At 42.2% G+C, this 27,686-nt stretch overlaps 3 protein-coding genes across 6 annotated transcripts in view; 2 read left to right on the top strand and 1 right to left on the bottom strand.

Annotated features, from left to right (window-relative positions):
* Window positions 1-17,815, top strand: part of LOC120017580 (serine/threonine-protein phosphatase 2A 56 kDa regulatory subunit delta isoform) — a 61,426-nt gene extending 43,611 nt beyond the window's left edge. Inside the window, exons 4-17 of one of the 3 annotated variants that reach the window (XM_038960434.1) lie at window positions 5,401-5,600; window positions 6,926-7,036; window positions 7,189-7,281; window positions 7,899-8,029; window positions 8,393-8,452; window positions 8,544-8,652; window positions 8,771-8,824; window positions 10,051-10,221; window positions 10,483-10,610; window positions 10,928-11,029; window positions 11,208-11,280; window positions 14,064-14,102; window positions 14,225-14,341; window positions 14,790-17,815. In XM_038960434.1, the coding sequence (XP_038816362.1) occupies window positions 5,401-5,600; window positions 6,926-7,036; window positions 7,189-7,281; window positions 7,899-8,029; window positions 8,393-8,452; window positions 8,544-8,652; window positions 8,771-8,824; window positions 10,051-10,221; window positions 10,483-10,610; window positions 10,928-11,029; window positions 11,208-11,280; window positions 14,064-14,102; window positions 14,225-14,341; window positions 14,790-14,927 (1,526 nt within the window). In that variant the 3' untranslated portion in view covers window positions 14,928-17,815. Of the gene's footprint in view, window positions 1-5,400; window positions 5,601-6,925; window positions 7,037-7,188; window positions 7,282-7,898; window positions 8,030-8,392; window positions 8,453-8,543; window positions 8,653-8,770; window positions 8,825-10,050; window positions 10,222-10,482; window positions 10,611-10,927; window positions 11,030-11,207; window positions 11,281-14,063; window positions 14,103-14,224; window positions 14,366-14,789 lie in introns of those variants that run through there. The other 2 variants (XM_038960433.1, XM_038960435.1) reach the window with 2 other exon arrangements.
* A 2,701-nt stretch (window positions 17,816-20,516) lies between these two features.
* On the bottom strand, window positions 20,517-23,771 carry LOC120017579 (male-enhanced antigen 1-like). 2 transcript variants are annotated; one of them, XM_038960431.1, is made up of 4 exons: window positions 23,684-23,771; window positions 22,222-22,535; window positions 21,975-22,080; window positions 20,517-21,799 (listed from the first exon to the last, which is right to left on the bottom strand). In XM_038960431.1, exons 2-4 carry the CDS (start codon window positions 22,501-22,503, stop codon window positions 21,636-21,638), a joined length of 552 nt encoding a protein of 183 aa, XP_038816359.1. In that variant the 5' UTR covers window positions 22,504-22,535; window positions 23,684-23,771; the 3' UTR covers window positions 20,517-21,635. The 2 variants fall into 2 exon arrangements, with proteins under 2 accessions (XP_038816359.1, XP_038816360.1); XM_038960432.1 differs by having other exon boundaries at window positions 22,222-22,531; window positions 23,684-23,765.
* A 312-nt stretch (window positions 23,772-24,083) lies between these two features.
* Window positions 24,084-25,589, top strand: dnph1 (2'-deoxynucleoside 5'-phosphate N-hydrolase 1). Its single transcript, XM_038960868.1, has 4 exons — window positions 24,084-24,328; window positions 24,550-24,621; window positions 24,910-25,020; window positions 25,208-25,589. The coding sequence occupies exons 1-4, from the start codon at window positions 24,193-24,195 to the stop codon at window positions 25,324-25,326; spliced, it is 438 nt and encodes a 145-aa protein (XP_038816796.1). The 5' UTR covers window positions 24,084-24,192; the 3' UTR covers window positions 25,327-25,589.
* Window positions 25,590-27,686: the final 2,097 nt, after the last annotated feature.

Below are 27,686 nucleotides of genomic sequence, written 5' to 3'. Positions count from 1 at the left end.
CCGTGTGATATTCATTGTGCGAGTGTGTATTTATTCGAGGTACTACCCACTCTTTTGTTTGGGTTTCTACCCTGTGTTTTGTATACGTGTTTGTTTGGTCTTCGTCCCCGTGCCTTTACACGGCACGCTGTAATTTGGGAAATAAAAACCCCTATTACACATTCCTGCGCCTGTCTCCCTATCCATTATACCAACGTGACAGAGAGGTTGAAAATGTCAGTGAAGAAACTTGCCAGTTGGTCCGCGCATGCTTATATGTCCTGGTAATCCTTCTGGCCCCGCGGCTTTGTGAATGTTGACCTGTTTAAAGGTCTTGCTCACATCAGCTACGGAGAGAGTGATCACAGTCGTCCAGAACAGCTGGTCCTCTCATGCATGCGTTTCTTGCATCGAAGCGGGCATAAAAGGCATTTAGCTCGTCTGGTAGGCTCTCATCACAGAGCTGCTCATGGTTGGGTTTCCCTTTTGTAGTCCGTAATATTTTTCAAGTCCTGCCACATCCGACGAGCATCAGAGCCGGTGTAGTAGGATTCAATCTTGGTCATTTATTGAAGCATTGTCTGTCTGATGGTTTGTCTGAGGCCATAGCGGGATTTCTTATTAGCGTCCAGGTTAGTGTCCCGCTCCTTGAAAGCAGCAGCTCTAGCCTTTAGCTTGGTGCGGATGTTGCCTGTAATCCATGGCTTCTGGTTGGGAAATGTACGTACGGTCACTGTAGGGACGACTTCGTCGATGCTCTTATTGATGAAGCCGGTGACTAAGGTGGTATACTCCTCATTGCCATTGGATGAATCCCGGGACATATTCCAGTCTGTGTTAGCAAAACAGTCCTGTAGCATAGCATCCGCGTCATCTGACCACTTCCGTATTGAGCGAGTCACTGGTACTTCCTGCTTTAGTTTTTGCTTGTAAGCAGGAATCAGGGGAATAGAATTATGGTCAGATTTGCCAAATGGAGGGTGATGGAGAGCTTTGTATGCATCTCTGTGTGTGGAGACAAAGGTGGTCTAGAGTTTTTTTTCCCCCTCTGGTTGCACATGTTGTAGAAATTAGGTAATACATTATAGTTGTTTTCAAGTACAATCTCTTATTGGGCTTAGTTGTGGTCAATTTGCAGTGTACAAATTATTCATAATATACAGTGGGGCACTAAATTATTGACACTCTTGATAAAGATGAGCCATAGATAAAGAAAATACTGAGCTGTCCAATTTTTTGGGGGTGAAATTATATTATTTTATACTAATACAATTGCTCAGAGAAAGAGATTTTGTTTAACAAGTAATACACATTTTTTTCTCAACAGCAGGGGTCAAAATTATTGACACCTCTAAATATTAATGGAAATAAAGTTGTCAAAAGTTTGACTACATCAAGCTTGTGACTCAACAAATATTTTGGTTGCATTTGCAGTTTGTTTAGGTTGTGTTTCAGATTATGTTGTGTCCAATAGAAATTGATGGTAAATAACATAATTGTGCATTTATGAGTTATTTTTAGAGTTACTTTCATTGTAAATAAGTTCTACATTAACACTTCTACATTAACGTGTGTGCTATTGTGATTACATTTAATCCTGAATGAGCCGTGAATAATGATGATTGAGAAAGTTACAGAGGGTCAAATATCATATCCCCAAGACATGCTAATCCTCTCACCATTACCAATAACAGATATTACTTGTTAAACAAAATCTCTTTCTCTGAGCAATTGTATTAGTATAAAATAATATAATTTCCCTATTTTTTTGCATACAATATTGCTCAGTATTTAGATTATTTATTTTAGACCGTCGTTATTTCTCATCTTTCTCAGGGGTATCAATCATTTCGGACCTCACTGTATATTATTATAATATTCCGCAAAACCATCTGCTCCAACAAAAATCATCCCGTGGCTGAATCTAATTGCCTACCCCTGCAGTAGTCTGTGTAAGTGCATGCGAGCTTCCCCCAGAGAAACTGTCACATACCAGGGTGATTTGTGGGGAGTGTGACAACATTGAGATAATGAAATGGACCCCTTGTGAGATATTTGACTGTATGGTGTCAAAGTGTCTGTTTTGTGTCGGTTGGGGCAGGCTGTATTGACCAGACGTCCTGGTCTGGTCAGTGGAGAAGATGGGACAATACATAGAGATGCTTTTAATTTACTAGAGGGGTTATGTCATAAACCCTAAAGGTTCCATAATGGGGTGAAAATGTCAGCCATATTGGTCAGGGAGAAATCCAAACCCGTCTAATTGGAATGAATGGCAGTAGAGGCATAATCCTGATTATACTTATGCAGGAAAATCAAAGTAAGGCATGTGATATTTCAGAAATTGTGTAATAGAATTGTCAACCTAAAATATTGTCATATAATTATAAATACAGTGTATACTGGTTTTACACCCATTTTCTGTATAAATAGCCTCTACAATATATGTAAACAGACCATACATGTCTAAATGTTTGTTTTCTTAGAAAGCTGTGAGTTATTATATGATACATTTACAATACTTGTTGCATTTACAACTTGTCTAAGTCCTATCATCACATGTAGAGCTAACATTAATAATATGCCTGTCAGTCTTTCATGGCTCAAAGTGGAGGAGAGATTAACTTCCTCACTACTTGTTTTTGTAATAAGTGTTGACATGCTGAATGCACCAAGCTGTCTGTTTAAACTGCTAGCACACAGCTCAGACACCCATGCATACCCCACAAGACATCCCACCAGAGGTCTCTTCACAATCCCCAAGAACAGAACAGACTATGGGAGGCGCACAGTACTACATAGAGCCATGACTACATGGAACTCTATTCCACATCAAGTAACTGATGCAAGCAGTAGAATCAGATTTTTTTTAAACAGATAAAAATACAATTTATGGAACAGCAGGGACTGTGAAGAGAAACACACACAGTTACAGACACACACATACGCACACTCACTGTATATACACGTACATTGTAATATTGTTGTATGGTGGTATTATACATTTTGTATTGTAGATATGTAGTGGTGTAATAATGTATGATGTACTGTTTTATCTTTTGTTTTATGTGTGATGCAAGTGCCTTAATGTGCTTGGACCCCAGGAAGAGTAGCTGCTGCCAAGGCAGCAGCTAATGGGGATCCTTAATAAATACAAATCAACTGATTTCAGCCAGTGTATCTATGGCTGTGGATTGACTGCATTGTTTGAATAGAATGTTGGCATATTGGCAGTTCATTTGAAAAATGTATGCAATCATCCCTCCAGTAGACACACAATTCGCAACTTAGACCCCCTACTTTTATAGTAAAATAGATCCTGTTACCAACTGGTGTTGTGTGTATATATATATATATGAACGTGTTTTATAACCTTTGATACCAAGTCTTGGCAATTTAAAGCCAGTTTCTCATGTATTGGTACTTGTATTGCCCAGTACAATTGAGAAATCTATGTGCCACTCTCTAAGGCTCTTCTCAAATGTAGTTTTATTGGGACTGTTGTCTGTGCCCCAGATTCCAGCCTCTCCCTCTTATTCAGTTCCTTGTGTTCTTGGAAAAACAGCTTAACCCTCACGTCTATGTCCTTGCCCATAATCCTCCTTTGTTTCAAGTGTTTCTCATACCCACTCGATTGCATGGTCTTATCCCACAATGCAAATTGAAAAATGATATTTTATCCCAACGCAATCAACGTCCTCCAAAACGCACTACAATATAGCTCACATCCAAACATGTTCTGACCCTTTGAAATGGGTCATTCATGTAAATCCTATTCATTTAAGCTGACATGATAGTAAAGCACTCACGCCAAGTGTGCTTAAACATTACGCAACAAGCAACAACACACTAGATCAAGGCTGTTCAATTCCGGTCCTGGAGGTTCCGAAACACCTATAAACCTGTGTGTGAGGTGGAGTCTGCATGCCTCCATGCCCACAGTGTCATGCCATTTTCCTCAGTTCCGTGAGGGGGCTGACAAGTACAGGAGACCTTGATGTTCATTGTCCAGGAAAAGAGGAGGAGGAGGAGGGGTGCTGTAGTTTCATGAAAGCCTAGTTGCATAAGGGAGTCTGAATTGTAAAACAGTAGCTAGCTGTGTGGAATAGCAGGGTTTCACAACTCTACGAGTACAATTGAGCCAGGGTAAATAACGTGGAGGTCTATGAATGGAGGTGTATGAATCTGTATGAGTCTCACACTTTATCCCCAATGTTAGCCTTGGACACAAAATGGTGGGATGACAAAATGACAGTAGTATGATGTATATGATGTTTTCTGAAGTTATGAATCACTATCTAGCCCAGGGTTCTCCAACCCCGTTCCTGGAGAGCTACCCTCTGTAGGTTTTCGCGCCAACCCCAGTTGTAACTAACCGGATTCAGCTTCTCAACTAGCTAGATTCGGTTTGGAGCGAAAACCTACAGGGCTGTAGCTCTCCAGGAACAGGGTTGGAGCGAAAACCTATAGGAAGGTATCTCACTGGTCACCCCCAAAGCCAATTCCTCTTTGGCCGTCTTTCCTTCCAGTTCTCTGCTGCCAATGACTGGAACAAACTGCAAAAATCACTGAAGCTGGAGACTCATATCTCCCTCACTAGCTTTAAGCACCAGCTGTCAGAGCAGCCCACAGATCACTGCACCTGTACATAGCCCATCTGTAAATAGCCCAAACTACCTCATCCCCATACTGTATTTATTTATTTATCTTGCTCCTTTGCACCCCAGTATCTCTACTTGCACATTCATCTTCTGCACATCTATCACTCCAGTGTTTAATTGGTATATTGTAATTACTTTACCACCATGGCCTATTTATTGCCTTACCTCCCGTATCTTACCTCATTTGCACACACTGTATATAGACTTTTTCTACTGTATTATTGACTGTATGTTTGTTTATTCCATGCTTTATCTTGGCCAGGTCGCAGTTGTAAATGAGAACTTGTTCTCCACTAGCCTACCTGGTTAAATAAAGGTGAAATAAAAATAAATAAAGCTCTCCAGGAACAGGGTTGGAGTTAAAACCTATAGGAAGGTATCTCTCCAGGAACAGGGTTGGAGTTAAAACCTATAGGAAGGTAGCTCTCCAGGAACAGGGTCGGAGTTAAAACCTATAGGAAGGTAGCTCTCCAGGAACAGGGTTGGAGTTAAAACCTATAGGAAGGTATCTCTCCAGGAACAGGGTTGGAGTTAAAACCTATAGGAAGGTATCTCTCCAGGAACAGGGTTGGAGTTAAAACCTATAGGAAGGTAGCTCTCCAGGAACAGGGTCGGAGTTAAAACCTATAGGAAGGTAGCTCTCCAGGAACAGGGTTGGAGTTAAAACCTATAGGAAGGTAGCTCTCCAGGAACATGGTTGGAGAGCCCTGATCTAGACATACAGCGTATCATTGATCTTCCCATCCTTTCTCCTCCTCAGATGCGCCCCTTATTGACCGGGAGGAGCTGTTTGTGCAGAAGCTGCGGCAGTGCTGTGTGCTCTTTGACTTTGTCACGGACCCTCTGAGCGACCTGAAGTACAAGGAGGTGAAGCGTGCCGGTCTGAATGAGATGGTGGAGTACATCACGCACAACCGCGATGTGGTCACCGAGTCCATCTACCCAGAGGGAGTCATCATGGTAAAAATAGATACATGCAGCTACTGTACATAAACCCTGACAAAGTGTGGAAGGTTTTGGGCCTGTATTTAATCACCATGTTCAGGGGAAGGTCACCTCAGTATGCCACATCCTGACTCTGTGTTCAATAATGACTTCGGCTTGGCCTGGCTCAGGATTCCACCCAGCACAGTAGGGGGAGAGAATCAGCATCAAACCCTTGAGGAGCACCCAAAGGTCGTTATTTATGTCAGTGATAAGTCAGATCGAGCCAAATCCCCCTGGAAGCCTTTAAGTCTCTCCCTCTCTTTTCCCCCCTGGGCTATTATCTGCCTCTCTCTTCCCCCTCTATCTTACTTCCTGGGGTATTCTCCCTCTCTCCTCCCCCTGTCGTATTCTCCCTCTCTCCCCCCTGGGGAATTCTGTCCCTCCTCCCCTCTGTCATACTCTCCCTCTCTCCTCCCCTCTGAGGTACTCCCTCTCTCCTCCCCCTGGGTCATTCTCTCCACCTCCGCTTGTGACAAATTTGAGCATCGTGCTCAACGAGTAATAAGCGTGCACTGGTAAATGTTGAGCAATTATCCATTACAAATTATAGCCCATACATCTGCTCTTCCTTTGAGCATCTCTGAATTGTTGGCCATGCACCACAACACTGGCCTCATGTGGATCTCCCCCTCTGTATATTGTTCCCCCTTCTTCCTCTCTTCCTCCTACGTCCTCCCTTTCTGTCTCCCTCGCCCCTCCTTTCTCTCTCCCCATCCCACTGTATATCTTTCCCTTCCCCGCTGTCCATTACTGTCCCTCTTTCAAAACTACCACCTCCTGTTCCCTTTCTGCTGCCGTCTCTCCCTCTCCCAGTGTTCTGTAATGAGGCTGAGGTTGGGCGATGGAGCTGTGGAGCCAGGCAGGCTATTTCCAGCCTCTCTCTCTCTCCTCAGTGCCAAGGGGCTCTGTGCTGCGGCAGCCTCAGGCCGAGACAAGAAGCAGGTGCTGGGGAAGCGTTGCGTTGCGTTGCGTCAGCTGCAGGGATGCAGGCAGAGGGATGCTGCTCAACTGCAGCTCTCCCAGTGGCAGTGTTAGCAGGGCTAACCTAAACAGCCTTTAAACAAGAGTTAGTAGGGTTACCTTATAAACTGCCCTTACTAGGGCCTTTCTCATTGGTAGGCAGAGGAGGCCAGGGCACACTGTGCTCTGATCTTATGAAAGTCGTTCCTTTTGTGTGGTATCAGATTATCAGATGGGTTGGGCTGTGCTGTGTTTTCCTAACATTTATAATCGGATGGCAGCTTTAGCGTTGTTGATTGTTGCCATGTTGATTGACATCTCTCCTCCGCCCTGTTCAGTTTTCAATCAACTTGTTCAGGACCCTACCACCATCCTCCAACCCCACGGGGGCTGAGTTTGACCCAGAGGAGGACGAGCCCACACTGGAGGCTGCCTGGCCACACCTACAGGTAACTTGTGTGTGCGTGCACATGTGAGTGTAAGCGTGAATCTTTTCTTACATTTGAAATTTAGACGATAATAGTTTTTTTCCCCCTTCAGTATTTTCAGCCTCAAATCACACCAACCTTTTATCTCAATGTCTTCTTTTTCTTCCCTCTAGCTGGTGTATGAATTCTTCTTACGATTCCTGGAGTCTCCTGATTTCCAGCCCAATGTCGCTAAAAAATACATTGACCAAAAGTTTGTACTGTCTGTAAGTTTCCATCTCCTCCTCCAACAAAACAAGCTGCACTCCCTGTAACTGCTGAGCTGTTGAAATATTTAATTGGCAGTATGTGTAATATCCTAGTGCCCAGGCAGTTGGGAATTATGCTGTGTGTGTGTGTGTGTTCACTCATACCTTGGCCAGCTTCCGTCTCCCACCCACATAGTAGAGAGACATGAGAGCTGAGAGGGAATTAGCAGGGATCACTCTGCTCCATCTGACCACATGATGCTTCCCATCCACCGCTGCTGGGAATGAATGTTAAGGACTTGAGTCAAACTACTCACTTTCTGAGTGCTGTTCTGGGCTCCAAACACACATGACCTTGCATTATGTTATGGCAAAACCCAGCCTCTGTCAAATCTCATGGCAGTGTAATTTTGTTTTCACCGCACCACTTAATACTATGTGCAACATGTTCAGGAACATTTTTGTGTATCAGTGAATGGACTATTTGTCTGACGAATAGTATATTTTCTACCTTTGCCTGATTGAAAAATGTTTTGCCTCTACAATTGCAAGTGTCCCATTTGTATCTATTGTATTGAGTAGTGCTGGTTTCTTGAATACATATGCCTGATCATGTCCCTCCTCCACCCCCACAGCTCCTGGAGCTGTTTGACAGTGAAGACCCCAGGGAGCGGGACTTCCTGAAGACCATCCTCCACAGGATCTACGGCAAGTTCCTGGGCCTCCGGGCCTACATCCGCAGACAGATCAACAACATATTCTACAGGTGAGATATGGCTTTTACACCAGTTATGTCTGTCCATAGAAATATAATTACAGGTACACCCAATGTGGCTGCCGGTCCACCTAACACAGGATCCTGACTTGATTGGGGAGATACCCGTTCTAGTTATTCTGTTTCTATGCGTCTGTCTTGCAAGCAGCTACATCTCTCGCCATTGAAATCTATTCACAGAGTGTGATTGAGTGAGTCTGTCTGTTCTTGGGAGGATAGATATGTAACCACAACAAAGAAAAAACTGCAAGGTTGTCAAATGTTGTGTTTGATGTATGTAAGAAGATGTGTCAGTATATCTGTTATCTGTGTAATGTAATCGATAGTTGACCTTGGTCTGGTCTCATATTGCAGGTTTATATATGAAACGGAGCATCACAATGGAATCGCAGAGCTTTTAGAAATCTTAGGAAGGTGAGTGCACACTGCACAGTGTACTATCCCCTCAACACATTCTCTTTTACCATTCATCTAAAACAAATCTTCCCTTGTCCCTTATCCCCAGCATAATCAACGGCTTTGCCCTGCCATTGAAAGAGGAGCACAAAATGTTCCTGATTCGAGGGCTGCTGCCGCTTCACAAAGTGAAGTCACTCAGCGTCTACCACCCCCAGGTATCGTAGTGCTCTGAAAGGCCCCCCCACACAGCATGAGGGTCAGACGTGCCTCTCATTTAAGTTCCTGCTGATATGCTCTTACTCATACGACTTGTCTCTCTCTTTCTCTCCACAGCTGGCATATTGTGTTGTGCAGTTCTTGGAAAAGGACAGCAGTCTAACTGAACCGGTGAGTTTGGCATACATACATGTATGTATGTATGTATGTATGTATGTATGTATGTATGTATGTATGTATGTATGTATGTATGTATGTATGTGTGTGTGTGTGTGTGTGTGTGTATGTATGTATGTATGTATGTATGTATGTATGTATGTATGTATGTATATATATATATATATATATATATATATATATATATATATATATATATATATATATATATTAATACTCATCACACAGTGAAAGGCGCCCTCTAGAGGAAGTTGCCGCCCCTATTTTGACGTAATTCCTGTCCTAGAGCGGAAATGCTTGGATTTGGTTCCACCTCAGAAGAATGACGTAGGCTCCTAATACATACATATTCATGAATTGGGGGTGGGAACGTCGTGGTGATTTCCACGTGGAGTGGAGAAACAACAACAAATAGGGCACTGACAGTCACTGAAGCTAGCTAGAATGCTAACCTTAACTAGCTAGCTAATGTTATCTGCTTTTGCTGGGGGGGGTTTTACTACACATATTCAAAAAATTATCCAGCTGGCTAGACTATGGTTGTTTCTGGAGCTGAATTTGTCATAAGCATTAGAAATTGTTAGAAAGAATAAGATGAAGCTCCGGCAATATGGATACCTATTGAACGGTTTGGGCTGGAGATGTATTTTTCTACGTTGTATTGGCCACGGTGAAAACCTTATGTTGGGCTGTTGATAAGCTTTTCTGCTGCGGTACGTCAAAGCCAAGTCAGCCGGTGCTCTTGGTTCTCACAGGTGAAGTGAAATGATAGGCTACAATGACTTTGCTCATGATGTACGCCGCAAATGATATCAACACCCTGAGTGCATCGGACACTAAACACTAAAACACCAATACAAATGTAACGACAGCACAACAAAACAGATAAACAAGTTCCTTGAATAATTTTTCACGGTGCCTTTTTCATTATAGGATAGACACTTGTGATTTCTAGCTGCACCAATCAAAGCAGTGGAGCGTGTAGTGGAGCAAAACTTTAGTGGTCAAAACCATTGATCTTGGTGCGACGGGGGAGTGGGGTTGCAAAATGCAATCATATCACGCAATTATACAATTTATTAATGGTTAGATTTTTAAAAAAAAATCCAAACTAGATAAAATATATGGATTATGAAAATGTTCAGTGGAGGTGCAAAAACATAGATTTTTGCTGTTGTGGGCATTGAATGTTAATTTTGTGTTAATGATTTGACCCTGAGGTGATCATTGGCCTGCTGAAGTTCTGGCCTAAGACCCACAGCCCCAAAGAGGTGATGTTCCTCAACGAGCTGGAGGAGATCCTGGACGTCATCGAGCCCTCTGAGTTCGTCAAGATCATGGAGCCGCTGTTCAGACAGCTGGCCAAGTGTGTGTCCAGTCCACACTTCCAGGTACACTACGCCTGCCTCAAGCTCACTCACACTGCTGTGTTTACTCATTCTGCTTCACTGGCCCAAACATAACAGAATATAAAATTGCCTTCAGGAAGGAAAAATAACTTGTCATGTCAATTGAAAGTAATTAGTATTAGAATCGAGTGCGATATTCTGTCATGAACAGGAACTATACAATACCCACAATAGAAGAAGACCGCTTTGGTAGATGACAAGGGGTGTATTGTCTCTGATTGCCTCCTGTGTTGTGCTCTCAAGGTGGCAGAGAGGGCGCTGTACTACTGGAACAACGAGTACATTATGAGCCTGATCAGCGACAACGCAGCCAAGATCCTCCCCATCATGTTCCCTGCTCTCTACAAGAACTCCAAGAGCCACTGGAACAAGTACGACCCCTGCAGCCAAGTCAATTGAAAGATCAATGCTCCTGCTGAACTTGCGTGCATCCAAAACAAGCCTGGCTATTAGGACCCTGGGTTCACATTTGAGAGAAGAAACCTATGAATTGTTGTAATGAAAGAAAATACAATTTGCAATAGTGCAGAAGTATTTTTCTCCCCCTGAAAATAGGACGCTGGATCCTTTTGAATATAATCCATCAAAACATTTGATGTACAACACTCTCTGAAATATGCATTTCAATGATTCATTGTATGTTAACTTGCACATATTACATTGTGTTACATGCCCTTCCTCTCTTCAGGACAATCCATGGGCTGATCTACAACGCCCTGAAGCTCTTCATGGAGATGAACCAGAAGCTGTTTGATGACTGCACCCAACAGTACAAGGCTGAGAAACAGAAGTGAGTTCACTGGGCATGTTCAAAGAGGACATCTGCATGGTCTTCTAGTAAATCAGCACCTTCCTTTATTCCCATCTGGAACTATTGATCCTCTCCCTCAAAGCACAGTAAAATGCCAAGCCAGCTGATTTCCTGGTTGGCTCCAACTCCGTAGTTTTTGTTGCTGATGTGTTTTCAGAGAGAAGTGCAAGCTGAAGGAGCGTGAGGAGGTCTGGCACAAAATAGAGGAGCTGGCCAAGCATAACCCACAGGTGATCCCTATGGCAGGATGTCAAAAACACCACTACCCTATCCCCTTGCATTGTGGAACATTCACATCACGTTGTTCCAGGGAGTAGGCTCAGGAAATGAGACACTGCAATTTATTTCCATATACACATTTGTAGATGGACACTGCATAATTGGATTTGCCCCCAAAAAGTGTACTGTGTGTAGTATCAAATGAATGGTCCCTAACAACACGCATCCTGTCTGTTGTTCTGATCCTGCAAATACAATAATGGAAACGCTTGAGTAAATGAGGGATATAAAGTATATTGAAAGTAGGTGCTTTCACACAAGCGTTGTTCCTGAGTTAATTAAGCAATTAGCATCCCATAATGCTTAGGGTCATGTATTTTGGAAAGAAGTAGAGTGTGCTCAACCAACGTAAGTCGAGGTGCAACCAAAAAATGGAATCGTCGTTGCAAAGGAAAAGGCGCAACACTCGCTCACCATAAAAATATTTGTTATTTAAGCAAGGTTAAAAGATAAATGTTTCGGCCTACAATGGCCTTCATCAGAATATTCACACTAAGGGAATGGACAACTTCATATAGGGCCTTCAAACTCTGTTTCTGTTCTATTTTAAAATAAATTGCACCCACCTGGTGTTCCAGGTCTAAATCAGTCCGGAGGGGAACAATGAGAACAAGCAGTGGCCACTGGCTTCGAGGTCCAGAGTTGAGTTTCAAGGCCCTATATCAGGGGTGTCAAACTCATTCCATGGAGGTCCTAGAGTGTCTGCGGATTTTTGACCTAGACAACCACGTGAGGGGAGTTATTTACTAATTAGTAGCCTTAATTCATCAATCAAGTACAAGGGAGGAGCGAAAACTTGCAGACACTCGGCCCTCTGTGGAATGTTTGACACGTGTGCCGTATATGAACTTGTCCATTCCCTTTGTGTGATTCTTCTGAAGGTTTTAATCTTTCTTAAATAAAACATGTTTTTAAAGGTGAGTCAGTGTTTTGCCTTTTTCTTTGCAGGCCTGTATTTTGGCCATTATTTTGGCTACCATGGCCCCATAGGATGACAATGCCCCCATCCACAGGGCACGAGTGGTCACTGAATGATTTGATGAGCATGAAAACAATGTAAACCATATGACATGGCCATCTCAATCACCAGATCTCAACCCAATTGAACACTTATAGGAGATTCTGGAGCAGCGCATGAGGCAGTGTTTTCCACCACCATTAACAAAACGCCAAATTATGGAATTTCTCGTGGAAGAATGGTTTTGCATCCCTCCAATAGAGTTCCAGACACGTGTAGAATCTATGCCAAGGTGGATTGAAGCTGTTCTAAGTAGTGGTGGCCAAGCCCCTATTAAGACACTGTGTGTTGGCCTCCCTAGTGGCGCAGCAGTCTAACACCGTACCCAAACCGGCTGCGCGCAAATTGATTTTGTCCCCCCACACCAAACGCGATCCCGACACGCAGGTTGAAACATCAAAACAAACTCTGAACCAATTATATTAATTCAGGGAAAGGTCAAAAAGCATTAAACATTTATGGCAATCTAGCTAGCTAGCTTGCAGTTGATAGCTAATTTGTCCTATTTAGATAGCTTGCTGTTTCTAGCTAATGTGTCCTGGGATATAAACATTGAGTTGTTATTTTACCTGAAATGCACAAGGTCCTCTACTCCGACAATTAATCCACACATAAAACGGTCAACTGAATTGTTTCTAGTCATCTCTCCGCCTTCCAGGCTTTTTCTTCTTTGGACTTTATATGGCGATTGGCATCCAACTTTCTTAGTTACCACCACGACGACCGACCAAACTCAGTTCATCTTTCAATCACCCACGTGGGTATAACCAATAAGGAGATGGCATGTGGGTATCTGCTTCTATAAACCAATGAGGAGATGGGAGAGGCATGACTTGCACCGCGTTCAGCGTCACAAATAGTACTGACTTCTATTTTAGCTTTTGGCAATGCAGATGCTCGTTGGCATGCGCAAGCAGTATGGGTGCAATAATTGAATAACATGTATGTTGAAATTTATTTTGCAACGCTCACGCACGTGATGCGAACGGTGCGGTCAGCATGTAATGCACTGCATCGCAGTGCTTGAGGCGTCACGACAGACCCAGGTTCGATCCCAGGCTGTGTTACAACCGGCGTGACCAGGAGTCCCATAGGGCGGCGTACAATTGGCCCCGCATCGTCCGGGGTAGGGGAGGGTTTGGCCGGAGGGGGGGGGCTTTACTTGGCTCATCGCGCTCTAGCGACTCCTTGTGGCGGGCCGGGCACCTGCAGGCTGACTTCAGTCATCAGTTGAACAGTGTTTCCTCCGACACATTGGTGCATCTGGCTTCCGTGTTAAGCGGGTGGGTGTTAAGAAGCGCAGTTTGGCGGGTCATGTTTCAGAGGACGCATGACTCGACCTTTGCCTCCCGAGCCCGTTGGAGAGTTGCAACGATGAAACAACATCGAAATTGGGGAGAAAAATGGGGTAAAAAGCAACCGAAAGGGCGAGAAACTCCTCAGTCCTCAGCAATTATGTTGCTATGGTTGCGTGTGAAATTGTCTGCACATTAAGAGGTGTAGGCAGGGATCTTTGGGTTTTAAACAGGGTCATGCTTTAATTAATTAGACTTTGTAAAGTCCTTTTGTTCCAGACACATCTAATTATCACCGTTGATCATCTCTCATGACTGATTCCCAGCTCCAAGCGCCCAGGCACAAATAGCTGAAGTTTTAATTAAGAGGAATTGTGCTTCAGTGAATGTAGCCATGGTGTAACTTATACTTTCTCTGCAGGTTACCAACCTCCGACCTGGTCTGCACCCACAAGAAGAGGTCTGCCTCTTTTCTTACTGAATTCAATGGGCTGTCTGATGTTGCTCTTGGTACATTCGTGGGTGTATTTCACAGGCCGTATCCAGACCAGATACAACTAATTTGTGTCTGTAATCTTCCAGTACATGATGTACAATGAGAGTCCGGGAGGGGTGCCCTTGTACTCCATGGAGACGGAGACGCCAACTGCTGAGGACATTCAGCTGCTGAAGAAGACTGTCGAGACAGAGGCCACACAGGTACAACTACCAGGACACTCACAGGTACACTGCTCTGTCTAGTCTACATACGCCCACTTGCAGGCTGTTTTTCCAGCCTAATCACTTACTAACACACCTACTAATCAATGAATCGTCAAGGCCTTCATTTGTTGAATCACAGGTATGTACTCACACCACCCGTATCACATACTGTATGCCCACCTGCAGGCTGTCGTTCAGGATAGTATTAATACACCTACCAACTAATCAATGAATTAAGAACAAACAGCACTGTTCTGTTGTTTCACATGTTTATTTCTTCTTCTTTATTTCTTCTTTTAATCTTTCTATGTTTTTAAAGTTTAAACGTATTCCTCAACCAACTCATGTCAGTTTATGAATTCACCAGACCATGTCTGTCCATTCGAGACATTTCATTACTATATTGGATATGGTCTTGAACACTTTGTTCTATAAACTTCCATAGGGGATGAAGGACATCAAGAAAGACAAGGTGATGATCCGGCGGAAGTCGGAGCTGCCGCAGGACGTGTACACTATAAAAGCCCTGGAGCAGCACAAGAGAGCGGAGGAGTACCTGACGGCCAACGAGGAGGCTCTCTGACCAGGGAGCAGTGGCACCCCCTGCACCTAACCCCCCCGTGTCGCATCCAACCAGTCACCTGCTTTACGCCCCCTCTTCTTCTCCGCTTCTTCTCCCCCTCCACTCCTTCATCTCTGCCGGAGATCCCCATCTGCAGAAAACCAGGGCTATCACAGAGACGGACAAGAACACACATATGCGCACATATAGGAACATACAGACCTACAATAGTTCCAGCTTGCACAAAAATACACACATACTTGCCTACAGTGGGCTGATCATTAGGTTGCACGAGGACAACAATAACACAACAGTAGTATTAAGTGTAAGCATCCGTGAAGCATGTTTCTTTGTTTCCTTTTTGGAACCCAGCATTACCTATAGAGGGCAGTAGATTGTGATTGATTCTCTTGCTAGCTTGACTGGAGTGAGAGGGTGTGGGTAATCTGAATGGTTTGGTGGATGATGAGGCCATGCTTTAGTCTAGCTGGAAGTCTAGTGAAAGTAGTGGTTCTGCTCTGTAAAAACCCCTAGCTGTCAGGTCATGCCCAGGCAACATAGTAAATGTTGGGGAAGCCAAGTCTGTGACACAAAGCTTACAAGACAACTTAGTGCTGAGCTATTAACCAAAATGTTTTTTAAACAACTAATTGACCGATATCGGTTCTATTATTTGAATTCAATTTCTTTAGAATTTTTTCTGTAACTCAATGTGTAGTTTTTCTAGAGAAATCAGATCAAGCCCAAACTGTACGATATAATAGGGAGTTGTAGTTGCCAACAGGCCAGTATTCTACATAGTTTAGCGCGGAAAATGTGGTAATTACCTACAAAGACCATAATTCACTGAAAATACATAATCTAAGTAATTGATAGTTGGTATTCAGCAGTCATAAAAGTATGCCTTATTTACTTTGAAGAACTATTAAAATATTAATTTTGCCAGACAGCATAGCTCTATAGGGATGAGATTATGACTTAGAATTAAATAATAAAGTAATCAAATAAAACAAATGTAATATACACAACTGAAATATTTTATTAAAGTAATGTGAATAAATGATGGTTAATAAGTGATAAGCAGCACTGGGCAGTCATTGCCATCATGGGACTTTTATTAATAATTTTATTTTGTGTTACAGCATTCAACCAACTAGTTCTGAGGATAAGTGCTTTTTTAGGTCGGTTCGATTATTAAAAAGTCATCACGGTTTTCAATTTCGGTTCCGATTATTTATTTAAATATTACATTCATTATGAAATAATGACATTGCAATGATTTTAGAGCTTCTTGATGGAAATTCCAAACATTAAATTGCCAAAATATTGAAAATATTCCAGTGTCTCTGTCAAGTCCACATTGGGTAGACATCAATAAACAATAGGACATTTCTATGAAATAATAAAATATTTCAGTTTTTATTTGATTACTTTATTATTTTTCATTCCTTAAAGTCATCATCTCATCTCTGCTCAGGCAGTAGCAGTCAGCCAGCCAGGCCATCTAGCGTTATCTATGTGCTCCCCATACCGTGCTGGTTTCAGTCATCCTATTTAGCTAGCATGCCTAAAGTATGCTTCAGAGCTGACTGGTAAAAAAATTTTTTTTACTAGTTCTTCAAAGTAGATAAGGCATACTTTCACGAACTGTCTCTGTCCCTCTCATTGTTTTGTTCTGTACATTCCTCTCTCTTAAAAGTGTATTCGTCCAGAGATCTGTATATAATGACGAGATGCTCATGTCGCCACCCTAACAATGTCATTGTCCCAAAGGCGGGAAAGCAGACGACAAGCTTTGGTTCAAAATATTGGGCAGATTTTGGCGACAGTGAAACCTTTCATTCCGCCTCTTCCTCTCTGATCCGTCTCTGTCCGAGCTGGGAAAAACAGGTGCAATGGATTATGGTTATTGTAGTTAATTACCACGTTTCTGCAATGAAATAGGTTGAACATTTGCTTAAGGAAAACTACAACTCCCTTCATCCCAGCGTCACACATAGTTCTTGACTTGAGTTCTCTCGTGAATGATTTGATTTCCCAAAGAGAAACGATGCGTTGGGCTCACAAAGAACTGTAATTGAACTGATGCCGGTCAATTAGTTGTTTAATAACCGGAGAGAAAAAAATGAAATGTTGGTTAATCGCTCAGCACAACAACCCACATAATGTAAAGAGCATTTAAACCGTGATTATTTTTTCATAACCAAACCGACCTCAAACAGCACTAATCGTTCAGCACTACAATTTAGGCAAGGCAATTAAATAAAATGAGAGAGCACTAGGAATCAAGATGGCTGACTTTATCTTAATTTAATTATTTACTGTATGTCAGTCTCTTCCATGAGACTGTTTTGCTCACGTTTTAGTACAGTAATTGTATCTTCGTCACCTCTTTTTGCATAGTAAAATCATGGCCTTACACGTCTGTTGAATTGCATTCTCCCTGTTGATTAGTCATATGCTAATAACATGCTTGTAATCCTGATGATTGGTTTATGTCAGAATCCATGAAAAAACAATCACTTAGTTCAGACCTAGCTGCTCACATGAATAAGTGTAGGTTTTTGTTTTGGTCTGTTTTTGACAGCGTTTTGTAGTTCACAAAACTGATATGGCTTTTCATATGTTAATTCCTAGCCGGTCTTCTGAAAAGCACTTAAAGATACAAAACCGTGATATATTAGCAATTGTCCGTACAAGAGAATGAGTTTACAAATGTCTCAACTTGTAATTGAACTGTAAAATGTTTCTTGTATTTTTTATAATTAGAGGTGTAGCTCAAAAACGAATCATGTCACTGTGTCAAAAAGAAACCTCCGAAAATAATTCCGTTAGATAGAATGTCAGGTTAATATTGTCCTCAAGAGGTTGGTCTTTAGGAAAAGCAACCATAAACTGGTGCAGAATTAGTCCATCCTTTTCTCCGTTTTCTCAAAGATAACCTTTTTGCTCTGTCTACAGACTCTTGACTGCCATGATTGTTATCCCAACTCATCCATTCCTTCCATCAAATTCATGTTAATGTGTTTATTAATGTTTCTGGCCCAATGGTTAATGTCGCCTCAGCCTCTAATTATTCCTCTCTAGCCTTCTTCTTGCCTTTCTTTTTTATTTGTTTTTTTTGTGGATTTATACTTAACAAAAATATAAACGGAACATGCAACAATTTCAAAGATTTTACTGAATTACAGTTCATATAAGGAAATCAGTCAATTGAAATAAATTCATTAGGCCCGCTAATCTATGGATTTCACATGACTGGGAATACAGATATGCATCTATTAGTCACAGATACCTTTAAAAAAATGTAGGGGCGTGGATCAGAAAACCAGTCAGTATCGGTGTGACCACCATTTGCCTCATGCAACGTGACACATCTCCTTCACATAGAGTTGATCAGGCTGTTGATTTGTGGATTGTGGAATGTTGTCCCACTCCTCTTTAATAGCTGTGCAAAGTTGCTGGATATTGGCGGGAACTGGAACACGCTGTCGTACACATCAATCCAGAGCATCCCAAACATGCTCAATGGGTGACATTTTCAGGTGAGTATGCAGGCCATGGAAGAACTGGGACATTTTCAGCTTCCAGGACTTGTGTACAGATCCTTGCGACATGGGGCTGTGCATCATCATGCTGAAACTTGAGGTGATGGCAGCGGTTGAATGGCACGACAATGAGCCTCACGATCTATTCACAGTATCTCTGTGCATTCAAATTGCCATCGATAAAATGCCATTGTGTTCATTGTCCGTAGCTTATGCCTGCACATACCTTAACCCCACCGCTACCATTGGGCACTCTGTTCACAACGTTGACATCAGCAAACCGCTCACCCACACGATGCCATACACGTGGTCTGCGGTTGTGAGGCCGGTTGGATGTACTGCCAAATTCTCTAAAATGACTTTGGAGGCAGCTTATGGTAGAGAAATTAACATTAAATTCTCTGGCAACAGCTCTGGTGAACATTCCTGCTGTCAGCATGCCAATTGCACGCTCCCTCAAAACTTGAGACATCTCTGGCATTATGTGACACAACTGCACATTTTAGTGGCCTTTTATTGTCCCCAGCACAAGGTGAACCTGTGTAATGGTCTTGCTGTTTAATCAGCTTCTTGATATGCCACACCTTTCAGGTGGATGGATTATCTTGGCAAAGGAGAATGCTCACTAACAGAGATGTAAACAAATTTGTGCACAAAATTTGAGAGAAATAAGCTTTTTGTTAGAATGAAACATTTCTGGGAACGTTGATTTCAGCTCATGAAACATGGGACTAACACTTTACACGTTGCATTTATATATTTTTGTTCAGTGTATGTTTCTTGAAAATGCTCCTCTGTTGAGTCAGCCTCATTGTAGAAAGGTGAAAGGTAAGGGTTGTTTCAGTTCAAGTGTAGGGAATCTCTACAAAATATCCTATTTCGTTTTCTCTTCCTCCAAACCGGCTTGATTCAATAGGTCTCTGTCGTAGATTGTGTTCTATTGTTTTTTTCAAGCACTCAAGCAATATTTTTTTTGTTTAGGGAACAAACTCATGCACTTTGTTTTGTGCACTTCCATAAACAATTCATCCTCCTTAAAGGACTATCTACAGATGAAAAAAGATACTTGCTTCACTAATCAGGCACAATAATTATGTTGGAAAAAGGAAAGCCTGCAGTTACCGTTCCAAATATTTGTGTTACGGTATATTGTAATGTATATTGCTTAGGGTTGCAACCCCTTGTCCTGTAGGTTTATCCCATTTACCACTCCCCCCCCCCTCTTGTTTCTTACCACTCGCTGTACGATGTCATAATTTCTTTGTAAGGGTCTCATCTATTGATTGAGCTTCCTGTCAATCACTCCAACAGTGGGGAACAACTCCCTCTATGGCTGCTGGGCAAAGTGACTCGTCATCTCACCCAGGCAATCTCTTGAACTGCATTGTTGGTTAAGGGCTTGTAAGCATTTCACAGTAAAGTCTACACCTGTTGTATTCCGCGCATGTGACAAATAAAATTTGATTTGCTTAGTGAAAGGTTGGCTGCCAATGTTTCCTCCCCGACAGTAATAATGTTAGCTTGGATTAAGACTGCTCTATCTGGAGCTGTTTATCATCTCAATTTCCTTACATTTAAATCTGTTTATCCTTACACTTATATTTATCTTGTACTGTGCTCAGTTATCAAAGTAGCGATAACCTCTACACTCACCCTGCGTGGAACAAATCTCATCGGCTCAGATAGCAGACAAGATTTGGCAAATCCAAAGACCCATACTCTAAATTGTATTTTTCTGGTGAGGTTTGAAAAGGTTAGCTGTGCATGAGACGTTTCTATATAATTTAAAATATTAGTTCATAATAATAGAATGAATGTAACTGTTCTCTTACCTGACTGAACAAGGCACATACATTCCTGCTGACCATGCTTAAAAAAGGTAATTGTTGAGACATTCCAGACTCGCTAAGAGGTAGCATTGTTACTGTACACTAAATGCCATTGCTGGGTGTCAAGTGATGACATGGAACTGTGCTTAGTTTGTCCAGCAGCCACACAAACTGAAGATTACATTTTGAAACAAAGGGTCTTCCTCCACTTCTGACACTAATCTTAAATTGCCTTCCAGGTCATATGTACATAGGTTGTACTTTAATTAGTTAGAGCATTACATAATATGAAAATCATTTTGTACAGATGTTCATGTATGTACAGAAAAGAAAAAGGCAAAAAATAAAGTGGACATGTTTGACATCCATTGAGTTTGAAAATATGTTGCCCTCACACACAAAACAAGTCAATATCCATCATCAATTGAACAGCAGTAGCTTAGTGTTTCTAGGGTCCTGAGGACCGCACATTTGTGTTTTTACCCTAACACTACACACCTGATTCCATTCATCAGAAACATATGAGTGGAATCAGGTGTCTAAAATGTGCACCCCTTTGTGTCCCCAGGAAATTAACACATGTTACGAGACAGGGACATTTTCATTGTTCATTTCTTATGGATGCCCATATATATTATGCTCAACAAAGACAATGATTAAACAGTATTGCAATATGGTAATCACCACCCAAAAATAACAAAGGCGATCTGGTGTTGGAAAGGTGGTTTGACTGTACACTGGAACGTTTCAGAAAGCTTAGGGTGGGGGAACTCCTAGTTCATGTAGAGTAGCATTTCTGTTCTCAAGGCCAATTGGCTGTACCTGTCATAACCATTGAGCCTCATTATACTTTAAACTGCTGTACACTGATTCAAGTTCTTCCTTCCAGAAGCAGTAAGAGTTTGCATGATCTGAGAGACAAATATACTATACTCATTAATTTGACCTCATTCACATTAAACTTTACAAATGACAAACACCAAGTAAATGTTTACATTTTAGTCATTTAGCAGATGCTCTTATCAAGAGTGACTTACAGGAGCAATTCATTTTAAGTACCTTGCTCAAGGGCACATGGGCAGCTTTTTCACCTAGTCTGCTTGGGGTTTGAACCAGCAACCTTTCAGTTACTAGCTACCTGCCGCCCTTAGAAGTAGTGAGTACCCAGAGGCTCCTATCAAACACATATTTAGGAGAGATATCTTAATCTAATAGGAATTGGAACTTGAGAATTGACACCTAGGACTCATGACCCGCTCAGAGGAGCTCAGCTCAGACTCCCCTGAGGTAAAAGTGATGGTGAAATGCATGGCACAGTTAAAGACAGACTGTGGGAATGAGGCAATTCAGTCTTATTTGCGCTCTAGCATCAGGCCTCCAGAGCTTTGGCGAGTCTGGAGTGTCTGTTGGACCATGTCCTTCCATTGGTCGTCAGAGATCTCCTGAGCCCAGGTCGGGATAGCCAGAGAGGGCAGGGCCACTGCTGCCATGGTCCTCTTCACCAGCTCCACGTGGTCTTTAGGAGGAGTGGACATCAGTACAAAGCATTACATTGAGAGTGAGCATGACATGGAGACTTAATGAGCAACACCATAAAGGAGTAGTAATAGCTATGGTCAGTTCTAAGGCTGTATGAGCATCCCCTGTATGTTTGGGTACTGTGGATGAACTAAGCAAGACTGGATCCTCACCTTCATCCATGGGGATGGAGGCTGCGCTGCTCAGGGCAGAGGCTCCTTCTGGCTCCTCCTCATCACTGTCTAGGGGAGGGGGCTGGGGAAGATGTAAGCCCATTGACTGTGGAGGAATCAATTAAGTTTCATCAATGTCTCAACAAGCAATGACAACTGACATTTTACTGACTTTTGTCCAAATGATAAACACATGACACTGATTGAAATACTGCACAGATCATATTCAGAACATAGGGTTAGATACCTCTATTCTCTCCTGGACTTCATGCAGTTGCTCTGCTACTGGGGGCATATCCTCAGGCTGGTCCCCGGGTGCAGCATTTAGTCCATCAGGGTCCTGGTTTAGTGGCTGGTAATAGTAACCTCCATCATCCTCCTCCTCATCTCCCACACCGCCCTCCTCCATGTCCTCTCCACTCCACTCCCCGCCCACTCCACCATCCGACGGCCGCTCCTGGCCCAGCTCCTCCTCAGAGTTTGGTAAGATTCTCTCAGGACCCATCTCGAATGCTATCTCCACTTCCATTCACGGACGCCGGACTCAGGCACAAGCCCTGGCTGGTGAAAGAGTGTGTTATTGAGGGGGTAGAAATGGCATATTAACACAGCAGTTATATACCGTACTTGCTGTCTACCTGTGGCTTATCATTTTGCAATGGATGTTTATTATGGAACTAGGGACGTTTGGCTTGTATTAAAGTTTGTAACACACAAGTCATTGACCATTCTCTCTGTTAGTGCATCAGTACCGCCATGCAGTATCTGCATTGACCTTTTTACTCGTTACATACGCTGCTACTGTTTTATCTATACTGTTGCCTAGTCACTTTATTCCTAGATATATGTACATTTCTTGCTCTATTACCTCGTAACCCTGCACTTCTCTACCTTTTTGCCCTTTGTGCTGTTGTCTGTGCCCAATAATGTGTGTACCATGTTTTGTGCTGCTACCATGTTGTGTTGCTACCATGTTGTCATGTTGTGTTGCTACCATGCTGTGTTTTCATGTGTTGCTGCAATGATATGTTTTCGTCTTAGGTCCCTCTTTATGTAGTGTTGTCTCTTGTCGTGATGTGTGTTTTGTCCTATATTTTTAATCCCAGCGCCCGTCCCTGCAGGAGGCATGTTAATAGGCCGTCATTGTAAATAATACTTTATTCTTAACTGGTTTGCCTAGTTAAAAATCGACTCGGCACTGGTACCCCGTGTACATAGTCAAGTTATCGTTACTCATTGTGTATTTATTATTATTTTCGTTATTTGTGTTCTATTATTTATGTATTTTCTTTCTCTCTGCATTGTTGGAACGGCCCGTAACGGTAAGCACTTCACTGTTAGTAAACACCTGTTGTTTACGAGGAAAGTGACGAATAAAATATGACTTTCAAACGAGGTAACGTTAGCTAGCTAACTACATTGACACGAAGCGAATAATGCACGAACATGGAGACAGATATATAGTTTAGAGTATTATATCTCCACCTACCTGCTGTTATCTAATAGCTATATAAACTGATTTAGATAGCCTGCAAGCTAACGACGTCAGCTAGCTACCGTTAGCAATTTAGCTAAACGACTAGCTAGCAAAATATATCGATACAGACTGCCCGATGAGGGACACACCCTATGCATGAGGTGAGAGTATTATAAACCTTTTGAACATATATATCGGCGTGTGTGTAACAATAACATCTAATTTCACTAACCTTGACAGTTATATTTTTCTCAATGTTTTGGGCCACCAAGTCACTGTCGACGTTCCTGTTCCTGTATATCAACGAAACGGAAATCGAGGCGGATTTGACGTATTCGCGTTTTGGCGCCAGCATGTGTGCCACGAGATGGCGCCAAAAGGCGAAAGGACACGATGCATGGGCTAGCGCACTGCAGCTAATCACACACTTTGGGTCATCACTAGTTACCATAGCCACAAATGTATAAACCCCTCCCATTTCTGCGAAGAATCTTCTTAAAATGTAATTTAAAAATTAACCCTAACCGTAACTTAAACCTTAACCGCATTGCTAACCTTGTGTCCTAACCTTAAATTAAGACAAAAAGCAACAACAAAAAATCATACATTTTTACGATATAAACTATTTTGACTTTGTGGCTGTGCTATCTAGTGGACACTGGATTTTTTTAGGCATCATTTTCACTCGACTCAATCAAAACGTTTTCAGACACCTATAAGTTAGCGAGCTAAAAGAAAGCCATGCAAATTTACTTCTGTGGCAGTATTCGTGGAGGAAGACAGGATGTGGTTATTTATCAAAAAATTGTGCAGAAACTACAGAAATATGGAGAAGTTCTGACGGAGCACGTGAGTCTCTGTGATCTGTCAGAGAAAGGTGAGCCACGTTCTTTATCACAGACAGTGTCTGACACATCTGTTCTTTATTTCCCTGTAAGAATTTGTACATTTGGCTACCAGCATGAGCTCAACTTGCTTGTCGTTTGCTGGACTGTTACGTTTTATAAAACGATTTTTTTGCATTGTTACTAGAATTTGTACTGTGGTGGTCATGAACTTGTCAACATTTACTTGAACCTTGCATCTTGACTGTCCTAGGAGAGGTTGCTGTGCAGGACGGGGATAAACGTATCTATGACCGAGATATGGAATGGCTTATGATGTCTGATGGTGAGGAAGAGTCAGGATGAGTTTGCCTAGGATGAAAATATTTAAATGTCTGTTGTCTTGTTTATAATATGTGCATCTACTCTGTCACTATTAATTGAAAGCGATTTATTTCAGAATAGCAAAGGTGTATAATGCTACTCCTACAGTATTTACATATTAGCTCTTGTTCTTGCTAAAAAGTTACCCATTGCTGAAAGTTACTAATCTATACCCATGTTGCAAGACAAGTTAGTAGTGTTTGCTACTACACAATGTTTCCATCTAAACATTGCTCTTCTCTAATGTCAGTGATAATAGCTGAAGTGACACAGCCCTCTCTTGGAGTTGGGTATGAGCTGGGAAGGGCACTGGACATGCACAAGAAAATCCTCTGTCTTTTCCGGCCCTCCTCTGGAAAATGTAAGATTACAGTTTGACTTTGAGAGAAATTATCATAGTATGTGTAATTGAATTCAATAACACATATCACAGCAAGCTTTAAACAATCCCACATTTGAGACTGTCACAACTTGATGTTGATTTGATCATATTCCAGTCTTTTATACCTACTGACCTTGTATGATATGGCTTCTCTACCCATGTCCAGCACTGTCTGCCATGATCAGAGGGGCGGTTGACGGGTCCCTGTTCCAGGTGCGAGATTACAAAGAGGAGGAGGTGGAGGGCATCCTGGAAGAATACTTCAACGGACTCGTCAAAGTCTGAGATGGTCTAACTGCACATCTATGGTGCCTTCAAAAGTATAAGAAGAGATACGGTTATGATTCCCACTTTGCTAATCTACAAGTTTCTCAATTAAGGACCTATGTTTGTCAAAAATGGTTATGAATCCATTTTTGGGGAGAGATTTTATAGATATGACATGTTTTGAATACATTTTCTACATATACCGTAAGCAAATGTCTTGTCTTTTTACTGATTTCATATCAGTTTGTTGAAGGCTTATAAAGCTATATCATAAGGTCACATCCATGGTGCATATGCTGTTTTGTTAATTGTACTTTGCTTCATGAGGTAGATGCAGGTTCTTCTGTCCACTGGGTGTCACTGGCTCCCTTTAAAAACCAAGTAGGGCTCTTTTCATATAAAAATGATATCCTAAAAGGATATCCTAAAATTGACAGATGGTTGACACATTGAGTTAGTGAGCTATTTCTCACTGATGCAACAAGAACGTGTGCTCTTAGTACTAGAGCAGGTGAATGAATGAGTTATATCTCTTTAAGTCAATCATAACACTTTCTCTTATACAGTATAACTCTTGGGTTCTATTTAGACTACTGCCTTATTGCGCTGTATGCCTATAAGGATATATGGTATAGTGGAGTGGTGCCAGCTTGACTTGAATGTTAACAGGCGGCAGAGCTGTGGAAGGATGGCAGAGGCTGGTTTACACAGGCATACATTTTTGCCATCCTGTCCCTAAAGAGGCAGCTGCCGTTGTGACACAAGCGTTGTTGCCCACACAGGCCCAGCTGTTGGCACTTGGCACTTCCATCACCTCTGAAAACATATCAAAATCCTCTCCCAAGTCCTTTTTTACCACTGAACTGTGACAGGTGACCAGGGAAAAGGAACCAGCCTTAGAGAAAGAAATAGTAAATAGTTATTGGTTCACACTAGGCCCGTCTCTGGCAGTATTGAGTATCATAACTGTCTGTGTTCATTGCAAAGTTAGGACAGTCATTTTCATTTCTGCCAATAACAGGCCATAGAGGACTAATATCAACCAAAGAGGGATGTTGCACCTCTCCTAAAACAACCTGATGGGTTTCCTCAGGCTCACTAGCTCATATTTTATCGGATCTGAATGCATGACTTTATGGACCATCATACATCAGTAAACAGTTCCCATTTGTTTCACATCAGTACCAGTTGACAGAGCACAGCTATGATGATGTTGAACCGAGTTGGAGGCACACCATTAGGCTCCCAGAGCAAACCATCTGCTTCAGGAACAAATTCTCGTCGGCAGTGATTAGGCACTGAATAACTGGCCAAAGGTCAGTGAAAACCTCAATGAGAGTATAGACAACTACATTTCCTTGTGCTGGCTGCTGGTTTAAGGATCATGTTATCGTTTTATTTTTTTATTTCACCTTTATTTAACCAGGTAGGCAAGTTGAGAACATGTTCTCATTTACAATTGCGACCTGGCCAAGATAAAGCAAAGCAGTTCGACACATACAACAACACAGAGTTACACATGGAGTAAAACAAACATACAGTCAATAATACAGTAGAAAAATAAGTCTATATACAATGTGAGCAAATGAGGTGAGATAAGGGAGGTAAAGGCAAAAAAGGCCATGGTGGTGAGGTAAATACAATATAGCAAGTAAAACACTGGAATGGTAGATTTGCAGTGGAAGAATGTGCAAAGTAGAAATATAAATAATGGTGTGCAAAGGAGCAAAATAAATAAATACAGTAGGGGAAGAGGTAGTTGTTTGGGCTAAATTATAGATGGGCTATGTACAGGTGCAGTAATCTGTGAGCTGCTCTGACAGCTGGTGCTTAAAGCTAGTGAGGGAGATAAGTGTTTCCAGTTTCAGAGATTTTTGTAGTTCCTTCCAGTCATTGGCAGCAGAGAACTGGAAGGAGAGGCGGCCAAAGGAGGAATTGGCTTTGGGGGTGACCAGAGAGATATACCTGCTGGAGCGCGTGCTACAGGTGGGTGCTGCTATGGTGACCAGCGAGCTGAGATGAGGGGGGACTTTACCTAGCATGGTCTTGTAGATGACCTGGAGCCAGTGGGTTTGGCGACGAGTATGAAGCGAGGGCCAGCCAACGAGAGTGTACAGGTCGCAGTGGTGGGTAGTATATGGGGCTTTGGTGACAAAACGGATGGCACTGTGATAGACTGCATCTAATTGATTGAGCAGGGTATTGGAGGCTATTTTGTAAATGACATCGCCGAAGTCGAGGATCGGTAGGATGGTCAGTTTTACGAGGGTATGTTTGGCAGCATGAATGAAGTATGCTTTGTTGTGAAATAGGAAGCCAATTCTAGATTTAACTTTGGATTGGAGATGTTTGATGTGAGTCTGGAAGGAGAGTTTACA

This window comes from Salvelinus namaycush, chromosome 22 (genome assembly GCF_016432855.1).
Source record: "Salvelinus namaycush isolate Seneca chromosome 22, SaNama_1.0, whole genome shotgun sequence".
NCBI lineage: Eukaryota > Metazoa > Chordata > Actinopteri > Salmoniformes > Salmonidae > Salvelinus > Salvelinus namaycush.
This window is presented reverse-complemented; position numbering and strand designations above follow the sequence as displayed.